Source organism: Denticeps clupeoides, chromosome 16, assembly GCF_900700375.1.
Source record: "Denticeps clupeoides chromosome 16, fDenClu1.1, whole genome shotgun sequence".
Classification (NCBI taxonomy): domain Eukaryota; kingdom Metazoa; phylum Chordata; class Actinopteri; order Clupeiformes; family Denticipitidae; genus Denticeps; species Denticeps clupeoides.
The window spans coordinates 12494757-12522430 of NC_041722.1; the positions used below are offsets into that span (position 1 = coordinate 12494757).

A 27674-nucleotide genomic window follows, 5' to 3' on the forward strand; every position below is an offset into this window, starting at 1 on the left:
AGTTCTAAAAACACATACATGTGATTTGTTTAATGAAAATAAGGAAATTCTACATTAAACAGATCATGTAAATCAATGTTTACATTATATTTATTGTAACTTGGATAAACATAATTTTTGTTTTCTCTGGTTTGTGGTTGTTGACTTTTACAGAACTATTGTTCTGGTAATACTATTTTCCCCAGTGGTTAATTAATGGTATTTTACAATTGTAGGTGAATAAGAATGACATTCGAAAGAAAGTCAGGCGTCTGATGGGAAAGTCCCACATTGGCCTGACCCACAGCCAGGAGATCAATGACATCCTCGACCGTCTGGCCAACTTGGTAGGAGTCCATAAGACTGTGTTTTCAGCTAAAAAAATGCCCCTTCAACACTTTGCTGTAGTTCTGCGTGGTTGACGAGCCAATACTGCATTTCAGAGTGGCCGTGAACTTCCCATCAGGCCAAGTGGTAGCCGTCACATCAAAAAGCAGACTTTTGTGGTGCATGCTGGGACTGATACCACAGGAGACATATTCTTTATGGAGGTATAATGCTTCAGCATCAGAATGTCTTATTATCTTATTTCATCCTCTGACGTGTGATGACCGCTCCACTCCTTCATGCAGGTGTGTGATGACTGCATCGTCCTGCGCAGCAACATTGGCACAGTATACGAGCGCTGGTGGTACGAGAAGCTCATCAACATGACTTACTGTCCTAAGACCAAGGTGCTGTGCTTGTGGAGGCGCAACGGCCAGGAGACACAGCTCAACAAGTTCTACACCAAGAAGGTGCAGAAACCCTACAGCTAAGAGAATTAACTGCGGTGTTGACTTATTAGATCCACCAACTCGGACTTTCACTCATTCTGCAAACCTGTTGTGATTGCGTTGAACAGTGTCGAGAACTGTATTACTGTGTGAAGGACAGTATGGAGAGGGCTGCAGCACGCCAGCAGAGTATTAAACCAGGTACTGTATTAATGTTCATTTTTGTGCTTTTCTCAGGGTTCACATGATGCTCTGGTGCCTTAGACAAGGAGAATATATACATTAAATGAGTGTCCGACCTGATGCATAGTACATGTATCCATGTGATAAATATCAATTCTGGCCACCCAAAATAAATTTCTCGACTAATATCTTCAGGATATTCAATGAATTAATTCGTTTGTACTTTTTGTGCCATATTGTTATAAATTAGGTGTAAAGAAATGTTTTGGAAATATGCACAGGGCCAGAGCTAGGGGGGGAGTTCCCTGTACAGGACATGAAGAGCGGAGAGGGCGGCCTGCTGCAGGTCACACTAGAAGGCATCAATCTCAAATTCATGCACAGCCAGGTAGGAAGCCACCATGGCCACCGCCCCAGCATGCTTCAAACCTCAGTCCCTGACAGCATCCTTCCACTTCCTTTAACCCCCCCTCATTCACTCTGCTCCTCATCTTTAACATCTCTTCTCCTCTTCTGTCTTTCTGTGCATGTCACTTCCTCTAAAAACTCACAACCCTAGCCTGGCTATGTACAGTCCGAGGCTATTTTTACAAACACAAAAAAAAAAAAACCTCTTTCGTCTGTAGTACTAAATATGCAGAGCAATGAGTTCTTACAGGAAGAGCTGTTCTGTGCTTCAGCTTTCTTTACGTTGCAAACTGTAAGTTATTTTGGTTTCATTTTGTATTTGCATAGTGGCAAGTGGTGATCTGTGTGTTTAAATTGTAAGGACATTTGACATGTACTTTCTACCAGTTGAAAACATTCTTAAGTGTGGTGCCAAACTTTTTTTTTTTTCTTTACTCATATTGTGTGTCGATGTGCATCACTTTGAGTTGAAGTCTCATTTCATGTCTAAAATAAGGATTTGTATTGTTATGTTGTAGTAATAGGCATAAAGTGTTCATACTTTGAAATAAAACTGGTTTGTAGAATACGTGTGTAGTTAGCTGTAGTTACCAGTTTCTCTCCTGAAAGTCCTGTCTCTGAATTTTCAGTTGAACGTTTTCCCACTAAATGGCACATTTCTGCAGATGAAGAATTTTTCAAGCCCACTGTCTGCTCCTTCAGCATATTCTTCCTAGCTAGCGCTGGGCTCTGCACTCTCCCACTGCAGAGTATTCATCTGGCGCTGCTGCTTAGCTTAGCACTGCACCTTATCGGCCGAAGGGAATGAGGCTTCTCCATCCCACATCCACTATTGCTGATATCACTTAAGTCTTGCCAAAAAAATTGCTCAAATCTAAGCCACCTTAGTGCCACCCAAGAGCGATCCAGAAGAGGTTGATTTTAACCTACTTACCATTGGAATTTTTGACCTTCAGGAGCTATTAACCAAAATTGCTATAGAACTGCAGAGATCACTTGCTGTTATGACCAACATTTAAAATAACCTATTTAACTAATTTAACTAAATTACGATAATTTAATCACAAATATGAATATTATTTATTAGTGACCATGCACTGTCAATACAAATTGAAAAACACTGCAAATGTAGAAATTGTGGATATTCCTGTGGACATTACAATTGATAATAATTACCCAGCATTTAATATATATCAGTTGTGAGATATTCTCAGCACCACTAGAGGGATGCCCTGTAGTACCACCAGTTTAAGAACCAAAGACAATTTAAGGCCAACTGTACTGAGAGCAGTTTGTTTTTAATTAGGGTCATTGAAGCACTCATTTGAGTCGATTTTTCCATTGTTCTCTTTAGTAGGCTCCACATTTGCTAGTGCTATTTTGTTTAAAGAATGTGGAGGTGGATTGCAGGGTGATGTGGCTTTGTCTATGGCTCCATTTAGGGAAACTGAACAGGGTGCCAGCCCTCATTGCTGGAGGAGGGGGCATGGAGGGCAATGGGGGTGGGAAGAGGGCAGGCCCAGAACTGGTATCCTCAAACTGTAGCTTCTCTAAATAACTTATTAGAGTTTTTTTTTCTTTTATTTCTCTGATTTTGTGGGTGCTACAGATGACTAGTATCCACTATATTTAATACCGTAAGGTTGGGAGAAGGATTAGGTTAGCGTACTCCTTCAGCGCCATTGGGTGTTTGTGATATTCTGTCCGATAATAATCCAAACCGTTTCTCTCCCATGCTCTCCCCCCTGCAAGGAGCGGAAGGTACATGACCTCTGCTGTCTTTGCCTGTTAGCAGAACATTTTATTGGGTTTTCTTTCCTTTTCTTACCATTTTTAGCTTTATGGCAGACTTCAGTTTGTGTGCCTTTTGTCTTCTGTTGTCATGATGGAACTTTCATGTGTGCCTTGCATGGACCACAAACAAACGGCAGTATTAGAATACAAATTAAACAACTAACTGCACAATATGCCCATGATCAAGAGGTTCGCAATGGTCCTCACTTTGCAATTTCCTGCACATTTCCTTTTCAACTTGGATGATTGGCATAATTTAAATATCTAGACAAACATGGGATGTAACAGTTTATTAAATGAAATACTTTTACTAAGTAAATCTGCTGGATGTTGCCATTCAAGGTATTAAAGGTATTAAAGTCACGTATTGTAACAGCTATGTAACGCCACATGGAAAGGTCCAATATGTGCAGTCCTTAGCTTTAAAAAGCTTGCTTATCACGTGCTGTCCTTGTTTTCCTTATTTTTACTGTTCTGACCTCAGGTTCTCATCTCTATCTGAAATGTTTGGGTTGCTAAAATTGAGTTGCTAACCATTTGTCTTGTTCTCTTTTTGTTTGTCTCTCTGCTTTAGGTTTTCATAGAGCTGAATCACATTAAAAAGTGCAATACTGTGAAGGGGGTCTTTGTCCTGGAGGAATTTGGTAATTACAACATTTTGATTCTGGGTTTGTACGTGACACGGCAGTAGTTCACGTTCCCGTTGTGTTTATATTGGCACAGGTATCTGCTGCCGTTCTTAACTTGGCATGGCAGTTGACCTTTGAGTTAGACCCCTGATTGCTGCATGGTGCCAGGCAATTTTTAGTTGATTAGATCAACTCTTTCCATGAAAGAAGCAGTTTTCTTTAAGAAGAAGAAGAACAGATTTACAGCAGGTGTGGCTCTGTCCTCAAGACACAGTGCTATAAGTGAAAGTGAAGTGATTGTCATTGAGACACACTGCAGCATGACAGGTGCCGGGGAGCAGTGTGTGGGGATGGAACCTTGCTCAGTGGCACCTTGATGGATCAGAATTCGAACCACCACTCCCCCTATAAAAGTGGCAGGCCAATGGATTCTGTTGTATGAACATTTTTAAAATTGTGTTTGCCTAGTAGAATAGGAAAACCTAGTAAAGAAAACCTTAGTAAAGGTTATCAGCTTACTTGAATAAAATTAGTGGATGCATTCAGGATTTAATGGGTTGCTTGCTTGTTATATTTATTGAAGATGAAGATAAACTACCCACCCAGCCCTTTTTGTTTGCTGTGACACATGTTAGCTCATCATTCTTAGCAATTTAAACCAGCTCTTGACAATGCATCACAGGACATTCCTTTTTTCTTTCTGCTCACTGCACTCCTAATAATTAGCAGATTATAGACTATTTATATACACTGCAGGCACTACCAAAACAAACATATAGATGGATTATCAGCTTGGATAATAGATGGATTATTCTGATTTGCAAATTGATGTGACCATAAATGAACACTCCCCATGCATTAGATCTTAGTTTGTGAAAACATCCCCCACAAAGGGACCCATTTTCATAGATCATAATAACCATAATATTGGCAATATGTAATTAGAAGAGTATCATTTATTCAAGACCTGACTTACTGGTATCTTCCAAATTATTTAAATGGGCACATCACTAGTCCCTAATGAATGGTTGGGGCTACTGCCGTGTCTCTGTGCCTCCTTTTTGTAATCCGTTCCCTCATCTTTGCTGCTATGAAAACCTTCATCCTCCTGCAGGTAAAGTGCTCTGTCACCTAAATCTCGACTTTTCCTCCTCTGATTTCTGCAGTCCCTTTTTATTTCTTCTCTATGTTCTCAAGCCCATGCACCCGGCTTCTCGTTTGCCCTTTTCCCCACATCTGTCTCTGTCTGCCTCTGGCTGCTCATGATGCTATCGGTAAAGCCCACCCTCTGTGTGTCCTCGACTCGCCATCTGCACCCCCCTGCTCTGTGTCTTTAACATCTCACCGGTGAGAATCCGTGGAATCATTCCCCATGAAGGTGGGCCCAGTCAGGGGTGGCAGCTGGCAGGAGTCAGGTTCTTCAGGGTGTATTATGTGATATCTTACATTATTGATACTGTTTTATTATTGTAGCCAGTGTTGAATATATGTCAAGATGAGTACTTGTTGTGGCCGATGTGCTTTAGGTTCAGTCTCTTAAGTCTAAGTTCACATCCAGAGTAGACCAGTCAGAACTTAAAAAAGTGCATTTATGCAACCAATGATCCCACTTGGGCCTTGCTGAGATCACACAATTTTAAGATGATTTTGAGGGTTCCAAACGGTGTTGCGTGAACCCTTGCGCCCAGCTGGCTACATCCACTTTCAGACTGAACGCGGCGAATTAATGCGCAGAGCATCGTCGGCCCACACTGTGGCCGTGCATTCGGCTGCATTTGGCATTCTCCGGGTCCCGTTCTCCCGTGCGCGGTGTCGATGCAGCAGTCTCTTCTGTCTGCCTCCCCAGCACTCCAGCCTCTCACTCACTGATGGTCACCAGCCAACCCAGCATGTCCGCATGCATCTTCCCACAGCAACCCTGATATTAACCTACGGAGTAGAGTCCGGGGTTGCAAAATCGCATATTTCAAATGACTATTTTGGTTCGTTCAGCCCGAGTGAGCCATACTGCAGCCTGAATACTTTGAAGGGCATGTGGTCAGAACGAAGTTATTGGATTGGTCATACGTGTCACAAAGAGAATTTGCTGGTAGTACTATAGACTAATGAGGGAATCTGTGCATCCTCTTTTATCTCATGCTGCAAGTGAGAAGCAAAATATATGGTTGATGTCAGCATATAATAAAATTCTAAATGTAGATAAGGAATCCAAGGTATAAGACTGTAAAATTTAAACTAAGCCCTAAAAACGATCTCTGTCTGACAATGAACTGTAGTATTAAACATTAGCCATAAGGCCAATGAGACATGTGCTGGGGTCTGTCTGGCACTTGGCATCATTGCTGTGTCTTTCATACAAACATGTCTACTAACCTGTCACTACGGACCACTCCCCCTCTTTTTCCTCTTCCTCTTATCATTTCTTTTCTCTCCCTTTCTTCTGTGGATGAACTGTTTTGTTTTGTTTCTTGCGCCTGCGATTGTAGTTCCTGAAACTAAAGAAGTGGTGATCCACAAGTACAAGACCCCGATGGTGAGTTTTGTATTTTGAATGAACCGCCCGGATGAAGTCACACTGTGTGGAGGCTGAACTTATCTGACCTCCGTGTATCTCTTGATGTTGACAGGCACATCAGATCTGTTACTCCGTCCTCTGTCTCTTCTCCTACATGGCTGCAGTGAAGGGAAAGGAGGCGGAGGGCAAGCCCAAGATGCTGTCCCCTCGGCCCCTGGCCAGCTAGTGTAAAGCCCCTCAGCCACGACCTACCTGCATCATCATCTTTCTCCTCATCTGCTGACACAGAAGACAATTTGATGTTGTGTCCCATGTGGAGAAAAGCCAGCATTTCTTTCCCTTATGGCATTCCAGATTATACATGGGCATTATGGGTAATAATAGTGTTTCACAGTAATTCTGTGCTCTTCCCTCAGAACATCCTCCAACTCTCCACGATTGGGTGAGCATTCTGACCTCAATGGCTATGCCTCCATCAGGCCCTCCTGTTTATTTTTTTTTCCGTCTTGCTCCTTTATTGCTTTAAGTATGTTTTCCAACCCCCAGGTAGAATTTTGGGGTCTGTTCTTCAGTTTTATGTTTTGTTTTGTTTCTTTAAACAGAAGGCACTAGTTTGCATGCAGGTCCCATGCAAAGCCCAGAGATTCAACAAAGGCATGCCAAGGAGAGCTTATGCCTCTCCCTCGCTCGTCTCCTCTTTAGAGACTGTGTGATAAATATTCTTTGTGCTAAGTGGTACTGTAAACCCTAGGTCCAGTCCAGTCTACACTGGGAGAAACCTTTTAAGATAAAAAAAAATCATGGTGTGAGGGAAACTCTTCTTACAGGTTTCATTCATGGAAAAAAATATCCCACCTAACGTAAGTGGTCCAAGCTTTGTGTAACTCTTTAGCTTGCCCTGTGAGGCTAAACTACTGTATTAGTTCTACTGTAAATGTCTGTGGTCTGCTGTGTTGAATTGCATGTTGCTAAGAGGAAAAGATAAGATAAATAATTTTAAAAATTCCAACAAATGCTGTACATTTCACTTGAGCAATGGTTAAAAAAAAAGTTACAAAAACTGTGGTTCATTGACTTGATGTGCAATACTATCAGTAGATGGCGCTCTGAACAAGCCCATTCATTCCTATAAGAATGTGTCTCTGATGTCCTGCATTTCGTTTGTGTTGAGAAACTGCGAGGATTGGTTCATTGTGTACCTAGATGGGTGTGGAGGGAGAATGCTTCGTGTACGGAGGATGGGAAGGAACTTTCTTTCTGGAGACTTTGCTTCTGTACAGCCACTGCTGGTGGGATAAACTGTTACATCCAGCCGACAGCGGTGGGGAGTCACTTGTTAGTTCTGCACTGTAATCTAGGTGTCCGGTTTAAATGCACTGCTTCCTGACATGCTAGGTGGATGTGTGCGCGGACACACACATGTTCGTGTGCAAAAGAGTGCTCATGCATGTACTCTTTACATGCATATGGCAAGGCTTAGCAAAGAAAAGTTTTTAATTTCTTTTCATTTCAATTTTAAACTCTTAGTGGATGTGTAAGAAACAGTGTTACGACATCCTTGCAAACTTGTTTTAGTCAATTCCATTGTAAATTATTAAAAAAGAGATGTAAATATTATCTGACTGTTTCAGCAGAAGATGAGTCTCCAGAAACAGATGGAAGTGTCTGTTTATGGGTTACAAGAATTATGGTAATGAACGAGACCAAATGTTTTAACCCACCTAGTCTGTACGTAGAGTGAGTGGGAGTGAAAAGAAATCGAAATATTGGATGTAAATATTTCAGTGTTTAAAAAGTATTTATAGAACCTGTACAGCTTTGGCAATATGAAAAATAAAATGTCCAACCCATGTTGTTTTTTTTGTGGTTTCATCAGAATCATATTTATTGGCCAATTGTGTTTTTTTTTTTTTTTCATGAGCATCTAACCAGAACATTACAAACACAGATGTGTTCATTCCCCGCCCCTCCTCCTTATTCCACATTTATTAATTTTCCATGATTTTACACAACATTCTAATGATAACATACCTGATTGACACACATTCTTTTTGCAGAATAGAATCCTTTATACAAGGCAAACATCTGCATCTCATTTGTAAGTCTACAGAAAGAATACATATTTAAATGCTACTATGTTAACAATGCCCTTTTGTTATTGCTGTAGGGAAAACAATATGATTAAGACTGGTAAAGAAAACATAAACCTAATCAATAGGGTTGGGGTTACTGGTATTATTACCTTTGATCAAGACAGATAATGTGAGTTATGATTTTTATTTTAAGTATTTTTATTGCATTGGATACTAAATAAAAAAGCATTGAGTATTGCTTCAACCCCCATTCTCAGTGTCTTCTAGATTTGAAATACTAAAATCTTTTGGATAGAACAAAGTTCCCACTTGTGAGTAATAAAATATTATCTTAGAAAGAATGTGACAAAGTAATCATAAAACATCTCAAATTCACTCATTACTAGCTGGGACAAATATTTTAAGGCTTAGTAGTGCAATTGAACCAATAAATAAGTTTGCAAAATGAATACTTGTCAAAAATATATATATACCTCTCTGTACAAAAATGCTACCCTTACCAGTAGACCCGTATCATGCCAAATACTATGTACTGAGGAATAAATGGCATTATGGTCTTGTATACAGCTCCACAAGCAAAGCAAATCACTTTTTAAAAATATGTGATCAATGAAAAGAGGTACTGTATGACAGCTAAAGAAAATTAATGAAATTCACAAATATAGCATCAGCAATGCTGTAGTTTGAGGTTCTGCTAAGGCATCTCCATGAGGAGCATGCAGTGTATATGTGGACCAGGATTCTGGTGACGCAGGTATCGTTATGCCCCACCTCTGCATGTAACTGCTCTGGTTAATGCATCTTAACTCTCCCCTTGTACGGCTTTGCGAAGGATCCGGAGACGAGACATTACTTCATCCCAGTCCAGGTACGCCCCTTCCAGGTGTCTAAGCCGGTCCTCATGGGAAACGTAGCTTCTGCGGCCGTGCAGTAGACGCCAATTATCAAATGTTACTAGGTCTCCTGTGAAGATCAGGAACAATATATACATACTTATATATAATACATTCCCTCATTCATGCTCAACTTATACATAATAAAAATAATAAAAACCAGGAATGTTGACGGGTGCTCGTTTTGAATGTTGGTACATAGTTTACCCGGCTCCATTCTGTAGGTGACCACGTTCTCAGGCCGATTCATGAGGTCCACGTAAGCCTTCAGAGACGTGTAGAAGGACTGGACCTGGTGCAGGGGGAGGTCGAGGGTAGAGTCCCTGGTGGCATTATTGTAGTTGATTCTGACCACTCTCCCCTCAGCATCCACGCTGTGGTAGGTTAGGCTATGTTAGCGGTCACCAAGTTATAACACTGGCAGCAGAACATGGAATCACCCCCCTAAAGGTTTTAAATGCAAGGTCTTTCGTTTTCTGATCACTTTTACATTGTAGGAAAAAATGAAAGACTCAAAACTATGAAATAAGATGCATAGTAAACAAAAAACAGCATTTAACACTTGTCATTCTCTCATAAAGCTGCTTAGTGTATTTGCTTCTTCTACATAGATTAGTTTCCTAAACTTTCACAGCCCTACAACTGCAAATGTAACAAGCTAATTCGAAATGGGATCAACAGATGGCAATGTTCTCCTATCTGTAGCATTTTATGCATCTGCACATATCTGCTCTGCGTGTGACTGTTGGAGCAGGACTCATGGTGCAAAGCTCACTCGATGATTCGATGCTTCGACTGCACCCAGAAGTCACAGTAGTCGGCTCCCATGTCAGTGAAGTCCACACGCAGGGTGCTGAGGGTGCCGAAGGCCTCCGGGTCCTCCTTTCGCAGCAGCTCGGCCATGTGGAAGCCATCCACCACCACGCTCTCCCCGCCCTCGCTGGCTTGGGTGAGGCAGTGAAGGAACTGGACCTGGGCAGCAGGCATGCAGCGCACAAGCCAGGCGTCACTTGCGCAGCTCTCTGGATGGAACTGCGCTGTGCGCATCTTGTGTGTGTGTGTGTGTGTGTCAGTAAAAATCATATGCGTGGCTGTGTAAGTGTAAAGGTAAAGCCGATACGCGTTTTCTTTCTGTGCGGTTCCCCTCACCCCTGGTGGATGCTGCAGCGCCGGGTAGTCGGTGTGAAGACTCAGATTGCCAGACGTGTACGCCACATTGTTGGCCATTGGCTTGTCCTGGACTTGCCAAGTGTGTCTGGAGATAAAGAAATTAAAAGATAGAAAGATAAAGTTTCTCTAACAATGTAGTGGACATGACAGTGGAGAGCAATGTGGCCAGAAATAAGAGGAAATAAGGCTGCATTAAGCATGATGCTAACATATTAGCACAGTCTGCTAACGTATAGTACCGTTGTGGAGACCAGATCGGTTCAAGGTCTTTTTTTCTTTTTTTTTTTTCTTATTTATTTTGTGCAGTGTGTCTGCATGTGCGTGTGTAAGTGTTAGATTTGTCTGAGATACTTTTTGAATAAGCGGGTTTTCAACTGCATCTTAAAGGTGGTGGTGGTCTCGGCTAGTCGAATGGAGCAGGGCAAGTTGTTCCACCAGCCAGGGACAACAAAGGAGAACAGAGTTCTCAGATTGGGATCGGAGACCCCGTGAAGAGAGAATCTTCAGTCTCATTTCATTTGCAGATCTGAGAGGGCGTGCAGGAACTAATTCAAATTCAAACAAGCTAGCTTTTCTCACCGTTCACACAGATTATACTCCTGCATAAGTATTTTTTTTTAGAATCGTAAGACTCCAGTGATATACGGGTTAATAACATTTACACTGTGTATCATGGAGGAGAACGTTTAGATGACGTCACCCCCAAAAGGAAAAGTGACACCCCACAGATGTGACAACTGGCTAAAACAAAAGCGTCAGCTGTTGATGTGAAATCCAGTTGTTGTATTATCTGGGCCCTGGCCCGGAGTCTGCGCATGGACACACATTCCCACCCACGTGAATCTGCGGACAAAGATAGAGGTTCCCGTCTGATAGCTGGACCAGACCTCAGACCCCCAGACCACGCCGCTGCTTTCCAAATGGCGTATCCATCCGAGCCAGAAGCGGTCCGAGAGCCTCCTGCCTTGTGTCTCGCAGGCGCTCTGATCTTTTGAGGCTTCGTCTGAACGGGCTGAGAAGGTTTAACACGAGATGTCGGGGAAAGTTGCACGAATGCAGCCGGCGCAGAGGCCGCAGCGGGCATGAGCTCATGCGCTGGCTGCACACTCTGCTTTTTGTTCCCGGCTCGGAGCCGGCGGCGTCAGGTAATTCTCCTGGCCCGGTCGCCGTGTGCTAAATCGCTCAGGAAGCCACCGGCATGAACCCACGGGGACTCCGCGTAGAGGAAACGCGCAGCTCCTGCCAACGCCTGCTCTTTTCCGCCTTTTAGAGACTCCTTCAGGGTGGATTATGATTCTGTGTGAACAGCAACTTTCAGCTCTTTTTTTTAAGCCAATCACTGAAGTCTAAGAAAGTCAAATCAATAAGTTGACGCTCACCCGTAAAACGTCAGCCTCAGGTAGCCGATCCTCTTGCTCAGCCTGGCTACCTGACCCTGCTCCAACGGCGCCCCCTTCAGGTAAGCGATGCCCATGCGCCGCAGAGCCAGCAGCCAGGCCAGAGCTGCCTTGTCATCGTGGAGAACCTCCTCGAAGTTCGCAGTGGGGATCTTCAGGCCGGCGTCCCAGTACTCGCGCTCTGGAATACGAACGGACGGGCCATTACGTTATCCTTATCGCCCATTCTGTACCATTGAAATAAAATTGCACTGAAGCATTAAATCACCGGCACGCAGGCTGTAGAAACGTACGTTTGGCCGCACAGCACAAATCTTGAGGCACGGCAAAAGCACATGTTTGCGTTTATCAATAATTTGATGTCTAGACCGATAGATCTTAATGATTAATGCAGTGAATGTGAGGATATTGAATGCGATGCTGGGGCAGGATCCTAAAGGAGCTGCAGTTCATCAAATGGGACTCATGACACAGTTGACAGTATGAGAAAACACATTAAGGCTCACAAGCACAGACCTTGAGAGTTTAATCTGTGAGCGCTCACTCAGCGGGTGTGTGCGTAAGTGTACGGACGAGGGCCAGATTTCGGCGGTCGGAACACTCTGCGAGGACGAGATTGGCTGTGGAAAATCTCTGGATTCTGCTCTCTGCTGGCTCGCTGGCTCCGTTTTGAAATTTTTTTTTTTTTCCGTAGATGCTGTCCAGCGGCGTCCGGCTCAGATGCAGCTGCGGAGCGTCCCCTGATCGCACGGATCGTGTTTTTCTCTCCTCTACGAGGCCTCATTAAATACAGACTCATCACTGCCTGTAAAGGTAACACTGCCAAGCCTGACAAAGCTGGTTTGAAGTGCAACGGTTGGTGTGTGCTGTTTTGGACATGCTATGGAAGCATGAAAGGCACCACTTTCTGAGCTACATTCACACATACTTCGGGTATCGATGTGCGATTAGGCACAGGCGCTTAAGCCTAAAGAAGCGTCCTTCACTCCACTTCATTCCCCTTCATTCCCCCAGCTACTGTTCCCCTGAACTCAGGAGCAAATCACCAGGCAGCCAACTGCATACCAACCACATCTAATATTCTCAATGCAAGAAACTTACAAGCAAACAATCAGCGGAAGGGCAAGCCAGATAAATATTCTGCATTCCAGAAAAGGTTCTCGATTACTAAATGACCCTGGCTTTAAATTTAAACATTTGGGTGGTAGTAGCCTAGTGGGTAACACACTCGCCTATGAACCAGAAGACCCGGGTTCGAATCCCACTTACTACCATTGTGTCCCTGAGCAAGACACTTAACCCTAAATTGCTCCAGGGGGACTGTCCCTGTAACTACTGATTGTAAGTCGCTCTGGATAAGGGCGTCTGATAAATGCTGTAAATGTAAATGTAAACATCGCCAGAAATTAGAAAAAATACGGTGGCCAAGAACGGGGAAAAAATAAATACCTGTAGCGTACACAAAAATCACAGAATGGCCATTCTGTTCGAATCCCGATCCGCAAGGTACCACTGAGCGAAGCCCCGTCCCCACACGCTGCTCCCCGGGCGCCTGTCACGGCTGCCCACTGCTCACCAAGGGTGATGGTTAAGAGCAGAGGACACATTTCATTCACCGTGTGCTGTGCATCACAATCACTTCACTTTCATATCTTTATGGAAATCCTAAGGACGCCTGACCTTACACTGTCAGGTAGCTCTGCGCTTAACACCAGTTCAAAAGCAGAGCATGTCATTGTTCTCATCTCAATTTTCTTTCTAATCTACTCTATCTCTACTCCTCCCTTTATAAAAATGAATCAGGAGGTGTGGCGACTGACAGCATTGGCTTGCATCACCTGCATTGCACAACATGCTACTGAACAAATAGGATGACGACTCTTTTCTATACTGAACATATAAAGGTGAAGGTCATTTGGCTTCATTCATTGCAACCCCACCGTCCATGGTTTTAACTGCTGCTTAAGCCTAAGAATGGTCAGAGACCAAAAAAATGGAGCAAGGTAGAGCTCCAACTGTGTTATTATAAGAGAGAAAAAAAATCTCTTCTGAGAGCTTTCGTCTACATGCATTTTAGATCATATGTACAGATAATTTGGAGGAGATGTTTAGAACTACACTCTACCCTGTTCTGATTTTCTACCAGGAAAACAAAAACCTAGCCTCATCCTGCCAGTTAGTTCCCCGGCACGGAAGCAATCCATCTCGTTTTGCAAACTCCCCAGATCAATGTACCCAAAACCCCCAGTGTTTAAGTGAATGAACAGAGAGGCTGGAAAGCTGGCTGGAATCGGGCATATTCCAGGATGGGATCCCAGAGTCGCTTCAAGCAATGAATTTCGTCCGCAGGGATCTCCATGTGGAGTTTTCCAAGGTTGCCCGTGACATTTTATTTTTATTCAGGCCTGACAATAACGCATGTCTGTAGCTTAATGGAGATTTCACAACTTGTAACGAGCCTGTAGCACCATGCTCACGTTACATGTTTGAGCAGCATGTACTTGAGGCGGTTTACATTCCATCCAAAGGCCACAGAGGAAACAGGCATCCCAGTTCAGCAGTCTGCCTCCTCTCGCTGGGAAGGTACCCTGACCCCTCCCTTAATCTCCTACAGATGGCTTGTGTGCGCTTAATGTGCACCAAAGCTGGAGGGACATCTCGACATCCACACCGAGAATACGAGCAAAGAGGAGGACATGAGCGAGTGAGAATGGGAGAGGGGAGGTGGAGGGAGACGCTGGGACGGGAGCCCAGGGTGGGGAGGCTCAGATGGTGTAAGCCCTGAGTGTTCCACTCTTATTGCCGTGTAATGCCTGGTTTTCCCTTTCCCACCATGCACATTTGCAGCTTTGGGTTCCGGGCCGTGCGCTCATGGGGTATCATGGAAGGTCCGTCCTCCAGGCCAATCACTGCTCTTTGCCTTAGTCTCCCAGCTGCCCAGAAGACAAAATAATAATTCAGTGTGGCTGGATGGACAACAGAGACAAGAAGACTGCGTGTGTGTGAGAGAGTGTATTTTTTTCAACGGTTTCCTCCCTCCTCTGGGTCCGCTATGTAGAATTTTCCAGACAAGGAAACCTGACGCTCCGAACTGCAGCAGACAGTGAGACAACAGCAGCTGTCGCGGAGCAGTGGCGCACCGATCCGTGCAGCTCGGCCGGAGGACCATCTGCACGCTTTTTACCCAACTCAAGGTTCAGAGATTATGCTCCTAAAGCTCAGCGAGAAAAGTTACACTTTTTTTACACAGTTTATTTTGTGCAAGTTTTTTCCACACACACCAATAATGACACCAATAGAACACCCACAATGCTACTTGTTTTCTATTGATTCTTTTATTATTTTGTGTACATTTGTGCAGTTGGTAACTATTAAACTCCTGTTAGTTATAAAGTTGCGATAAGTTCACATAAGTTACCAGGAGCAACGCGCAAACGAGGCGACGCAACTGCTATAAATAGCCAAGATGTCCGTCATTCGTTGCTCAGTCATAATTGCGATTCCTTCTTCATCAAGTAAGACTGTTCCAGTTACTTCTCACCTATTTCATTCCCTTTGTCCTTATTGTTTATCGTCTTCTACGCACGAGCGACACGTCCGTGGACGTTACGGCTTTTGCCGGTTCACGTTCGTATAGCAAAGCGGTGGAGATTTGCCAGCCTCCTTGCGGCTCTCTGCACTGGGGTTTTTCATCTCCTCCTACTACACGTGCTCACTTCATTGTTCCGCGTTATAGTTGTGACACAGTCCAAGTGAACATTATGCACTATACAGTTATTAATCGACCTGACGGACTTTGTTGCTGTAGTTTCTTGGAATGTTTTGTATTTTTCGATAGGAGTTCCAGTGGTCTAGAAATCTGGCTGCTTAATTTCAGTTTTTCAGGGGAGCATAAGCATGCAGAGAGGTCACTTCACTGTAAGCTTTCACCAAGACAGTTCAGTTTTCCTTTGAATCATGAGTCAAAGAGATGGAAAAAAGGACAACTGACAAGTGGCAGTAAGTTCACTTCAATGAAGTGAAATGGATGCATTCATAATATGTTGGATTTTGAGAAAATCTTTTGAACTTTCGCTTGACCTGACAGATCCAACAGTAGAATGGTCAGTGAGAATTTATAGTAAGGAACACACTTTGCCTTGTAAACCATGTAGCCAAGTAAAACAAGGAAGGCTAAAAAAAGTTGATTTGTTGGACAGTGGGATGGAGTAACAGTGTAGTAAATACAGAGTGAGGCTGAGAGAAGTCTGGTTGTGGCCGGGAGACGCTGTAAAGGCGAGTGTAAACCACATCACTCGCTGTGCCAAAGCAAGCGTCACTGTTCTAGTCCCGAGTGAGGTAAAACGGTCAGAGAAGAGAAGTCGAGGCGAAATCTCCACGTTTCTGCTGCAGGACAGCGTCAGCCTGCCAGAGGCTCTTAAAAGGGTGCTTATAGGGTCACAAAGTACAACGTTTTAACATGGGGCCATGTGCTATGCTACCGCATTGTTTATTTGACAGTTTACAGTCTGCGCTGGTGAACCAGAACCACTGGGGTCAAATCTGACTGGATTTGCACTTTTTTCAGAAAATTCTTGGATTACTAATTAGTAATCAGTGTTTAATAAATAAACATGTATTTTAATTGAATAATATTTCCTGGCTCAGAACCTACCCACTGGGGACGCATGTGATTGTGCGTTTCTTGGTGCTGGTCCCAAGCCCAGGTAAATGGGGAAGGTTGTGGCAGGGAGGGCATCTGGCATAAAACTTTTGCCCGCCCACTGTGGCGACCCATAACGGGATCATCCAAGGGAAGATGAACATACAGGCTCTCTGTAGTGAAAGTAAAGTGATTGTCATTGTGATACACTGCACGCGGTGACACAACGACATGTGTCCTCTGCTTTTAACCATCACCCTTGGTGAGCAGTGGGCAGCCATGAAAGGCCCCGGGGAGCAGTGTGTGGGGACGGTGCTTTGCTCAAGCGGACCATGGTGGCACCTCCATAGCCACTAATCCACCACTGCCCTGGGTAAGGGTACATTCTTGGTGTTTTAATGAGAACAGGTCTGCTTGGTTGCGTTGGTAAAGTGGCAAAGCAAGAGCAGCATAAGTTTCACTACATTTTTTGCACACTATGACTCCAAGAAGCTTTGCAATTTCGACTTTCTGTGTACCTGACAACAAAGTTCGTTTGGACACTTTGACTTTAAGTGTCATTGATTTCTCTTTTGCTTTGACTATTTCTGTCAGTCTGTTGATTCATTTCTCTGCTCTTTGGATCAGACACAATGTGTCTTAAGAGCGTGTGTGGTAGAAAAGGAGTAGCTTCCTTGATTTTAATCACTATTCCACATGGCATGGACAGGAAGCTGAGAGAAACTTTCCACACAAACTCAGCCCTGCTGGACAGCTCGGCACGTGGATGGTCGTTTTCTCGCTCTCCATGGGTGCTTTATAGGCTATAAAATAAAATGTTATTATTTCAGCCACAGAGCTGCATTTGAACTGTTGCATGACCCTATAGAGCCCATAAACTATTTTAATTTAGCATTATTAAACTAATTACTTCTTGAAATAGTCTGTAAATGGTTTAATGTTTCACCTTTGTAAATAAAAGTATCTAACAACAGGCTGGGTGATTTAAGGTAAAATACGATGGTATATAGGAAAAGTAGTCTCTGGTTCTCAATTAATTCCATCTACACTCACTGGCCACATTATTAGGCACACCTTGCTAGTACCGGGTTGGACCCGCTTTTGCCTTCAGAACTGCCTTAATCTTTTGTGGCATAGATTCAACAAGGTACTGGAAACATTCCACAGTTGCTGCAGATTTGTTGGCTGCACCACCCTGATGTGAATCTCCCATTCCACGACATCCCAAAGTTGCTCTATTGGATTAATATCTGGCGACTGTGGTGGGCATTTGAGTACAGTGAACTCATTTTCATGTTCAAGAAACCAGTCTGAGGTGATTCGAGCTTTATGACATGGTGCATTATCCTGCTGGAAGTAGCCATCAGAAGATGGGTACTCTGTGGTCATAAAGGAATGGACATGGTCAGCAGCAGGTAGGCTGTGGCATTGCAACAAGGCAGGATGGATCCATGCTTTCATATTGTTGATGTCATATTCTGACCCTACCATCCGAGTGTCGCAGAAGAAATCGAGACTCATCAGACCAGGAAACATTTTTCCAATCTTCTTTTGTCCAATTTTGGTGAGCCTGTGTGAATTGTAGCGTCAGTTTCCTGTTCTTAGCTGACAGGGGTGGCACCCGGTCTGGTCTTCTACTGCTGTAGCCCATCTGCCTCAAGGTTCTACGTGTTGTGCGTTCAGAGATGCTCTTCTGCATACCTTGGTTGTAACGAGTGGTTATTTGAGTTACTGTTGCCTTTCTATCAGCTCGAACCACTCTGGCCATTCTCCTCTGACCTCTGGCTCACTGGATGTTTTCCCTTTTCGGACCATTCTCTGTAAACCCTAGAGATGGTTGTGCATGACAATCCCAGAGGATCAGCAGTTTCTGAAATACTCAGACCAGCCCGTCTGGCACCAACAACCATGCCATGTTCAAAGTCACTTAAATCACCTTTCTTCCACATTCTGAAGCTCGGTTTGAACTGCAGCAGTTCATCAACATGCCTGAATACATTGAGTTGCCACCATGTGATTGGCTGATCATTAATTTGCGCCAACAAGCAGTTGGACAGGTGTGCCTAATAAAGTGGCCAGTGAGTGCATATGTCCACCAATTTTGCATTTTTTACATCTCTATGCCACTTACTCCCTGCACTATTGTAAAATTGTTCTTTGCTTTGCCTCATGGGAGTTTAGTATATTTATACAGCAACCACATACAGGCATGAAACGTGGTTCTCCAAATCCTCTTAGGTCAATTCATTTTCAGGTCCATCATTTTCATTAAGTCCATCCTCCCATTCACTCCCACTCATTCCAAAATCCACTCATACTCATGCATACAGACTTCAAACGACATTATTCACCTACAGCATTAATCAAGTTAAACAAGCACCCCCCCACCCTCACCCCCACACATCTAATTACAAATATCTGCACCAGCTACACTGCTGAATTGCCGAATAGTGACTTCCTTGTTCATAACATATTTTCCAATAATTTTGTACAAATTTATATGAGTATGTCTACAGAATATTATATTACAAAATACACTGATTTAGTTTCAGAAGAAAAAGCTAAATATGCATACCAGGAGCTGCTGATTATGAATTAAGAGACGAATGTTCCACTAAAGAACTCTTACAGAAACACCAAGCAAACCTGCAGGATTTCTATTCTTCTAAAGCCCCATGCCATTATTTTTTAAGGAATCTGCGCGGATCCCTCAGGAGTACCTAATTAGATCCAGATAAGAAGAGACACGGCCAGCGGGGGCAGCGCATGTTCAGAACCTCATCTGGAAGAAATGCTGCTGCTGCCGGGCTGGCAACAGTTATGAACGGAAACCCCTTAAACCAGCAAAGACAGAGTGTGGAGACTGAAAAAAGCACCAGACCATACCAATGAAGACGTGGTGAAGACCCAAAAATTAGAATGCTGAGGTCATTACCTCATCCCAGCCGGGCGGAATTAAGAGAACAACAAGTACAACCACAAAAATGCACCCAGGACTCCCATATTCAGTGCTAAAGGCACCCATAACTCCTTCAGAAAATGAGCAAATGATGGCTCATACGTGGGATCAATCCTTCTCACCTCTAAAAAACAGAATGTACCAGTGCTGGAAATTGCATGGCGAAGACACCTTCAAACACCGACATGCTGCGCGGAAAACGAGGGAGAAACAGCTCCTTTGGGTCCTGGCGGACCAATACGTTCAGCTGGTACCGGAGACTCCATCCATGCTGCGCTAAATTTACAAGGCCGCACCAGATTCTGGCAATTCATCCAAAGATCTCAGGTCCAACCTCTGGGCTGTCAAGCAAGTATGCGGGGCAGTTTATACCGAATGTCAGCCTGTCAAAGCAACACTGCTCTAGCACATTACAAAATGAGATTACAGTAAATGACGCATACCGTTAAGGAACAGCTCCTCTTGTCTCGCATGTCTTGCAGCAGCTGAGAAGCAGCGCTTTTTTAGCCAGTCAGGCTCAAACTCACTGCTGTGCTGGTCAGGCCATACAATAGACACCTAGTAGACACAACAGTAATGTTTTCAAATAGGGTGTGTGGAGATCAGGCATCAACGCTGAAGAGAGAGATTGAAATGTTTTTTTATTTTTTTTAAGTTGTCTATCACTGAGTTACATTTTGGCTTTAGAATACAGAGAACAGTACAGGGTCACAGTGGCTCCACTCAACATATATTTGGTATCATCAGTTGAACCCTTGTTGTCCTCTGGGCCTATATGAAAACTCGTAGAGTTTGTGAGTTACACTGGCTTGCAAACATTTTTATGCAAAATTAAGATAAAATTGACATAAAATGTTTGAATTGTGAGTTCATTGAACAGAGCCAGAATGACCCTAAAAGAAAATTCCCTATTGGGGAGGATGCAGAATTGTGCTTACGTGTATGTAATACCTGGTGTGTGAAATGCATTGAGGAGTGGTGTACCTTGTTGCTCTCCATCAGCCGGACCTTCTCCACCCCGGTGTGGACATCCAGGTCCGAGAGCAGCAGACTGCGGGCCTGAGCGGACTGCAGTGTGCAGAGAGGGCACTGGCAGTTATCCCTCAGCCAAGTGAATGGAAACAGGCTGCTGCTGCCGTCGTCCCATTCCACTTGTAGGAGCCTCTCTCTGTCCAGGGTCTGAGCGCGTCGCACCCCCGGACTGGGACCCAGTGTAGGCTGGGAAGCCGCTGCCAGCGTCTGTTGCCCCAAACAGGGTGCAGATGGTTTTCCCGCTGCCCTCAGCGTACGCAGGAAGCCCATGGAGGTGCCAGAGACACATCGAGCCAGGCTTGATAACATCTTCATGCAGAGCGTCTTCTGTGTAGCACTGACTAACAGGATGTCTGGGGGGGGGACACATTAAATAAGCAGGGGAGTTAAGTAAATTTTTAATAAGCTGATTTATGATTCTTACCTCTGTTTACACAACCTGTGTGTTCCTCATTACAGCGACTCAACACAACCGGCGTCACGTGTGGTGGAAAGTCCTGGCCCCAAGGTGGGTGTCTGAACACACACTGTAACGGACAAACTGTAACGAAAACAATAGCCAATCTGACTACAACATACTGAACTTCAGAACTGCTGAGGTTTTAGTAAGAATCATTACTTTGTGAGTGTTAATGATTTGCACGCCCTGATGCAGGGACAAGTAGCCCTTTGATGCAACCATCTATTATATAACCGACATTGCATAACATAAGCCTGTAACAGGTCATGGCTTACATAATTCGACACCGTTATAGCACATGATAACTGATTTCTGTTTAATGAAAATGTTTCGTAATCAGTTTTGATAATGCTGTTATCTATCCTAATTGCCTCTTGTGCTCTTGGGTAATTTTGTATTATCATATTGTTGTTTGCTTAAAACTTTCTACTGTAATTCTGAAGTTTTATGACATAAGCTTTTAAACATATAAACAGAAGACAAAAATAGTGTTCTCCATTAGTATCACTGTTTTTTTTGTGCATTGTAGAACATATTTAGAACATAAATACAATATGTTCTGAACATATTGTATTTAATATCTATGATACAGCAGATATGGCATTATAAATTACAATCGAATGATGAACTTCCAGTCAAATGTAATAGTTCGATCAATATATATTTGTCAAAGCAAATGAGAAATCGATGACACCAGCCCACCTGGGCTTCATTTTATTTAACAAATCATAAATGCAAAACAAAATGCAATATGTATTTTTGGTATGTTAAAAGTTTCAATGCTAAGGTACAGTACAGGCCAAAAGTTTGGACACACATAACTCCACATGTGTTCATTCATAGTTTTGATGCCTTCAGTGAGAATCTACCAATGTAAATAGTCATGAAAATAATGAAAACACATTGAATGAGAAGGTGTGTCCAGACTTTTGGCCTGTATTGTATATGATTAGGCTTACTTGAAAATAAAATAAAAATACTAATCGCAATTATTTGCATGATTTTATTAAATTCGTCATTATTTATAATTACATTATCCATTTTTTTTCTGCTATGACAGTGAACACAGTCTTCCTCCAATGGGACATAGTGTACCACATGTTCACAGTCAGACATATGTTTCTTATTAGAACACTTGTATTGTAACAGCTTTTAACAGCATGTATTTTTTTTATCATCATATCTAAATATGAATTAAATTCAATCTATAACCACCTGGAGTTCTCTGCTTTGTGCCATCTGCCCTTCGGTAACTGCATGTGATTTCGTGACGTCAGAGGGGCAGAGAATATGGGTGAAAGGCCACCCGCGGCGAGTAAACCGGCACGCACGCCGCCCTGGCCGGGGCCGGGACTCCCACCTTTCACCCTCACACCCGGGCAGGTTGTAATAACGGAGTAGCAACACACGTAGGTCAACCACGACGCCGCGGTTCGACACACCAAGTCACCACACGGCTTCAGCACGTAAACAAACGTAGCGCAGCATGCTAGCGCGCTACGCGACAACGTTCCGATAACCGAGGTGCAACATTACAGCGACAGCGTTTAAGCAGGCGGCACGTCACTTCGCTTCCTCCTCCGTGCACACACGGCGGAGGAAATGGTGAAAACGGGCGCTTTACCTCGGTCCGGACAGCGCGAACCCGTGTGCTCCTCGCCGGTGTCCGCCGGCACTGAAACCGGAACAGCGCGAGCGCGCCGCAAGTAGGTGAAAGGTTATAAACCCGGTCGCCGTCTCGTACGAGCATTCGAACACACGCTGAGGTTACTGTGGAGTTTGTTCTGCGAAATGTTCAGGGTTATATTGAACGGTTTTGTTCGATACCTTTCAAAGGTTTTGGGGTCAATTGTTGCATTAAGAACAGTCCAGACATTGTTCATGTTGTGACTGTGGATAAAGTGGAATATCTGCATGTCAGCATCAGTGGACCTCAAGTCTGTCACTTTAAAAGCTTTATTCATTATTAGAAAATCCTTGTTGGTAGTAGAGCTGAAACAATAAAAAAAAACTGTCCAGACTCATGTGGTATGTAGTGCATCAGCAGATCTGGATTTGACTTCATCATTATTTCAAACTCTGTCAGTGATTATTTATTATTATTATTATTATTATTATTTTTATTAATGGCCGCCTATTATGAGTTTGCTTTTATATATGCCTATACTGTATCTGTTTATTTGCAAAATTCAGACTTGGTGCAGAATTACATGCACTTTTAGCCATTCACTAAATTTAGCTTTCCCAGGATGCGCCATTTTGGTGTCTGTAACTTTAAATGCAAATGAAGAGGAGAGAGGCGGGACGATTTAAAAAAGTTAAATGAATCCACTGGTTCTTCAGAGTCTTGCATGACAGAACAGAAACTCATTCGGTGTCAATTTTAAATCCAATCACAGAGCAACTGCAATGCTTTGTTCGTTTGGAAGGCATGATGAGTTACTGAGTTGAGTTACTTTTTTAGGGAAGAGGTGGGAAATTCTCTTTGACGACATAAGCGGGGCTAGCCCAGATCTAAGATGACGCTCTCTGAACGGCAGAATATACATATCGCCATTTCTAACCACTGCAGGACCATATACAGGCTAGGGGAACATAAATGATCAGCGGACCTTTAAAAAGATTTAATGGATAAACAAGGATATGTTTCAAGTGTTTCATAATATGTTTCATAATCTGATCATTTGGTGGACCTGCCACACCTGGCATTGTTTGAATTGCTTTAGATGTGTGTGTGTGTGTGTGTTTTGAGTTTGTTTGCCACAGAGATGACTGCTGCACGTTCATGTACCCAAAAGCATGTAATAGCATCAATCTTCAGATGCCTCATGCGTTACACATTTGCCATTTGTGAAACAACAGCTCTCAGCACCAGGCCTTTAAAGTGGACTGGATCTCACTGACATCATGCAAGTGTGAACACTTAAACACACACCACCTTAAACATCTTTATTACGTAAAAAAGAAGAAACAATGCAGACACACATCTGAACTCCAGTATTCCCGCCCGCAGTCATCTTGGTTCATCCGAGGCTTCATCAAAACCATCAAATATTTTGTTCACATATTGAAATCTAAGCATCGGGAATGTTATATCATACACATGGACAACAATATAGACAGTCACAGTATAACAATCTTGTATTGTAAGAGACGCAGACTTTCAAGTTTGCATGTTTATGATAAAATAGCTATTTCCAACAAAAATATTCAATATTAATAATTTATACAGAAGGCAGTTTGCCAAATATGGGTCAAAATGTAAAACACATTTTACATGCAATTTAAGGCATGACAGCATATAAGAAATGATCTGTGTTTTTTTATTTGCATATTTTATGGAACATAAACATTTGCAACTTTTGGACTAATTGGCAAAATATACAATATGAACACTCCTCACACAATTTATATATAAGAAAATAAAGTTGGACAGTCTATACGCGTGTCTTTTTTTCCTCTTTTGCACCATTATACCACGACAGTTCCTGAATGTGAAAACAGGGGCCTGGTGATGTGGTAGGTTGTTACAGAGCTGGTTTCAGTGGAGACAAGTGTGTGTGTGTGTGTTTAAATGGTGGAAGTTGGAAAGCGTGGGTGCGTGTCACAATAGGTTAACGATTAAGCATACAAGTAGCAGATATTAAATTATAGCTTGATCAGTTGTAAATATAAAATACTATTTCATCTTCAGTTATGGTCGTGGCAGAAGTGTACGAAATGCACCTGATGTCTGGTAAAAGTTAACCCGTCTGCGAACTGGAGTCCGACGTCGTCCTCGGGGGATGAACGCGCGTAACGTTACGCGCGTAACGTTACGCGCGTAACGCGCTTCCCGCGGGCCCGGACAGCACCGTGGTTCTGACACGAGAGGAACCCCGCCCTCACACCTTCAGGTACTCGTTCTTCAGGCGGCTCAGCCGCGTCCCGTGGCTGCGGATGATGAGGGACAGCAGCTCGTGCTTGTCCTTCAGGCCCAGGGAGATGTCCAGCGTCTCCTTCAGCACGTCGCGGGTGTGGACCACCATGTTGAGGAAGTCGTCGCTGAGGCGGTGCTCCTCCTTCAGCTCGTTCTCCTGGCTCTGCTTGAACTTCACCTCCAGCTCCAGCAGGGACTTCTCCGAGTTGCCGAAAGCCTCGCTGATCTGCGTGGTCTCCTTGCGCAGGTACTTGCCGTAGCTGTCCTCGCCGTCGAGGTCGTAGGAGATGCTCTTCCCGACGCCCTCCAGCACCCTGGCCGCGTCCTCGATGTGGCGCTTGATGATGGTGAAATCGTCCCTGATCACCGAGTCCTGGTCCTCGTCCAGGCCACATTTGCGGTCGTCGGTCATCTTGAAGAGCATCTGACACTTCTCCGGGTCGTCGTTCTCCTCGTAGTTCCCATCGGGCACGAAGTAGTGGTGGAAGGTGCCGTTAGACATCTCGGGGTACAGGGGTCCCATGAACGCCGCGGCGCACAGACGCAGCGCCACCAGCCCCGCGGCCAGCGTCAGAGGGTGCGAAGCCATCGCGGACCTTCACGTGGCCCACACCACCCACTTGTGTTAATAAGGCGCCCTCCCCAGGAACGCGAGCATCTCTGTAGTCTGGAGATGCTGCGTCCAAGTGCCACAAATATCCGAGAAGGTGTTGGTGTCGTCGGTCAGTCCCCTGGTGATGTCCGTCTGTCAGTCTGGGTCCATCCAGCGGCGAGTGGTCGACATCTGGAGGAATGAGTCCGGCACCTCTAGGCTGGGTCTAATGATAGCCCCTCTCCCTCTCCCTCTCTCTCTCTCTCTCTGTCTGTCTCTCTCTCCCGCTCCTTACTCTCAGATTACAGCCCGTCGATCCTGCAGTTAAAAGGCGGCGGCCTGTTATTAAAGTAGCAGGAGCTCTCAGCCTCTCCAAGTGTAATTAAATCGTGGTCACTGGTTTTAACTCAAAAAGAATGTAAATACATTACATATAATGTATATACACGGTTCCAAATCACCCTAAACTATATATATATATATATATATATATATATATATATATATGTGTGTGTGTGTGTGTGTGTGTGTGTGTGTATATATAGTTTAGGGTGATTTAGAAATGTCCTCGTTTTTAATTGGAAACATAAAAAAAAAAAACATTTAATGGGCCAAAACTCCAGTTCAGACGTTGTTGGTGCTGTAAGTGGCTGTGGTAGCTGGAAATGTCTGTGATTTCTAATGATGGAATGTCTGCATAGTGTAGAGAGGCACTTTATCAGCAACAATTAGTCTGGAGTTTACCTTAACCCAAATCTGTCACAAAGCTTAATTGGTTATTAGAAAAGCTTTTTCAATGATCTTTTAGTAGAGCAGAGTGAGTAGATTTTCTATAAAATATGTTATATACCGTACTAAGGTGCTTATTTGGACATTAATGAACCTTTTAGACCTCAAAATGGCACAAATAAGTATCATGAGGTCCAGTAATTAGCAAGTCCAGTGAATCAAAGAAATCGTGATGCAAAGTTGTGTTCTGACATCATGGTCTGCTCTTGATGGTGCCCTTGTAGGAAAGATGTGACGAGTAAAGGCAGGGAGAAGGTGAAAGGTCAGCTCACAGAATACTTTGCTCCACGTTTTCCTCACATCCCATTTGATTCAAACCAGACCTGCCATCTTGTACCATCTTGAAGAAATTGGAAAAACTGGTTTGAAAACCACATTTGTTACAGTTTTATGTAATTATTAATTCTCACTTAGAACCTCTTGCTCTCAGCATTTTGTTCAGTCACAGTACTGTTTGTAGAACCTCTTTTACCACGAGCCCCCTTTTTTATTGCCGTGACTTCCTCCCATGGGACATACTGTACATACTGGAGGAGAAGCACGTGTTTACGTTCAGACAGTACAGCGCATGGAAACGTGTTTTTTTTAATACGTTTCATTATGTAAATAAAGCTTTTAGTTTCAGTATTTCATATGATTGAATAACTGAATTTACCTGTCTGTAAGGTGAGGGAAAAGCCTGCATCGTGGTCTGCAACATGTTCAGCGGTCGGGGGGAAAAAAAGGCTTTTGAATTTAACGACATGCTTGGGGAAAACACAGGTCTCATCAGCCACGGCTCCCTCTGAGCCTGGTTCCCCTGAGGTCCCTCCTGTAGAATATGCGACTGGTCTGTACTTCCACTGTAGAAAAATATCGCTGCTGATGAAACCTAAACCAAGTGAATTTTGGAATATGCTAAATCTACTCACGATTGGCGTTCACAGGTTGTATGCGAAATGAAGGGCTTTCTGGAACGCATGAATATGGCTATTCAGTATCCAGATTGGGTGTTTCGTTCTCTGGCAGCAGAAGGGGGTATTAACTAAACTGCAATGAACCTCGTGTGAACCAGGATTGCCGCCAGTCCCCCACCGAAGGCTGGATTTAATGATGAGCCGGTGCTTCATTATTCTTCCTGAAACATGATAAACACGACCGGTTCAGGGAATGAAGTCATTTCCAGCAAACGGGTCAATTATTAAACCCTGTCTTTCGTGGACTATTGAGTTTCTTGACTAAAATATGCACATTTTGGAGAAACAAAGATCAAGTTCTCTTTGGGTTTAATTTACGGTCCTTTAAATGCACAATGTGCATAATCATGGTGATCCATTATTCCTTTATCAGTCTCTTATTACCCACAACCAACCAATTCCGTTTCTTCCTGTTAACCTTTTTTTCTAATTTTGGTTTCACTTATCAAACGGGTCAAGTTGTTTTTGTCGTTGGTAGCATTGACGTC

At 43.6% G+C, this 27674-nt stretch overlaps 3 protein-coding genes across 48 annotated transcripts in view; 1 reads left to right on the plus strand and 2 right to left on the minus strand.

Annotated features, from left to right (window-relative positions):
• Positions 1 to 8134, plus strand: part of madd (MAP-kinase activating death domain) — a 36602-nt gene extending 28468 nt beyond the window's left edge. For 32 of the 46 annotated variants that reach the window (XM_028956186.1, XM_028956200.1, XM_028956187.1 and 29 more), the window contains 9 exons: positions 216 to 326; positions 423 to 530; positions 612 to 776; positions 884 to 956; positions 1220 to 1326; positions 3099 to 3107; positions 3715 to 3784; positions 6256 to 6302; positions 6397 to 8134. In XM_028956186.1, coding sequence (XP_028812019.1) covers positions 216 to 326; positions 423 to 530; positions 612 to 776; positions 884 to 956; positions 1220 to 1326; positions 3099 to 3107; positions 3715 to 3784; positions 6256 to 6302; positions 6397 to 6510 — 804 coding nt within the window. In that variant the 3' untranslated portion in view covers positions 6511 to 8134. The remainder of the gene's footprint in view (positions 1 to 215; positions 327 to 422; positions 531 to 611; positions 777 to 883; positions 957 to 1219; positions 1327 to 3098; positions 3108 to 3714; positions 3785 to 6255; positions 6303 to 6396) is intronic. The other 14 variants (XM_028956188.1, XM_028956202.1, XM_028956214.1 and 11 more) reach the window with 2 other exon arrangements.
• A 103-nt stretch (positions 8135 to 8237) lies between these two features.
• On the minus strand, positions 8238 to 22609 carry bbox1 (butyrobetaine (gamma), 2-oxoglutarate dioxygenase (gamma-butyrobetaine hydroxylase) 1). Its single transcript, XM_028956232.1, has 9 exons — positions 22555 to 22609; positions 20895 to 21011; positions 20423 to 20823; positions 19882 to 19996; positions 11820 to 12018; positions 10420 to 10525; positions 10046 to 10242; positions 9478 to 9644; positions 8238 to 9340 (listed from the first exon to the last, which is right to left on the minus strand). Exons 3-9 carry the CDS (start codon positions 20783 to 20785, stop codon positions 9180 to 9182), a joined length of 1308 nt encoding a protein of 435 aa, XP_028812065.1. The 5' UTR covers positions 20786 to 20823; positions 20895 to 21011; positions 22555 to 22609; the 3' UTR covers positions 8238 to 9179.
• A 1255-nt stretch (positions 22610 to 23864) lies between these two features.
• fibinb (fin bud initiation factor b) lies at positions 23865 to 25748 on the minus strand. The gene is made up of 2 exons (XM_028956234.1): positions 24763 to 25748; positions 23865 to 24725 (listed from the first exon to the last, which is right to left on the minus strand). Exon 1 carries the CDS (start codon positions 25436 to 25438, stop codon positions 24815 to 24817), a length of 624 nt encoding a protein of 207 aa, XP_028812067.1. The 5' UTR covers positions 25439 to 25748; the 3' UTR covers positions 23865 to 24725; positions 24763 to 24814.
• Positions 25749 to 27674: the final 1926 nt, after the last annotated feature.

What these genes read in the sequence shown, in the direction of transcription:
- bbox1 (XM_028956232.1), bottom strand. Translation starts at nt 20,785, where the DNA reads ATGAAGATGTTATCAAGCCTGGCTCGATGTGTCTCTGGCACCTCCATG. An exon ending in GGCTGATGGAGAGCAACAAG is followed by an intron (nt 19,997 to 20,422) that starts GTACACCACTCC and finishes TGTGTCTACTAG; the next exon opens with GTGTCTATTGTATGGCCTGA. An exon ending in TCGAAGCATCGAATCATCGA is followed by an intron (nt 9,645 to 10,045) that starts GTGAGCTTTGCA and finishes AACCTACCACAG; the next exon opens with CGTGGATGCTGAGGGGAGAG.
- fibinb (XM_028956234.1), bottom strand. Translation starts at nt 25,438, where the DNA reads ATGGCTTCGCACCCTCTGACGCTGGCCGCGGGGCTGGTGGCGCTGCGT.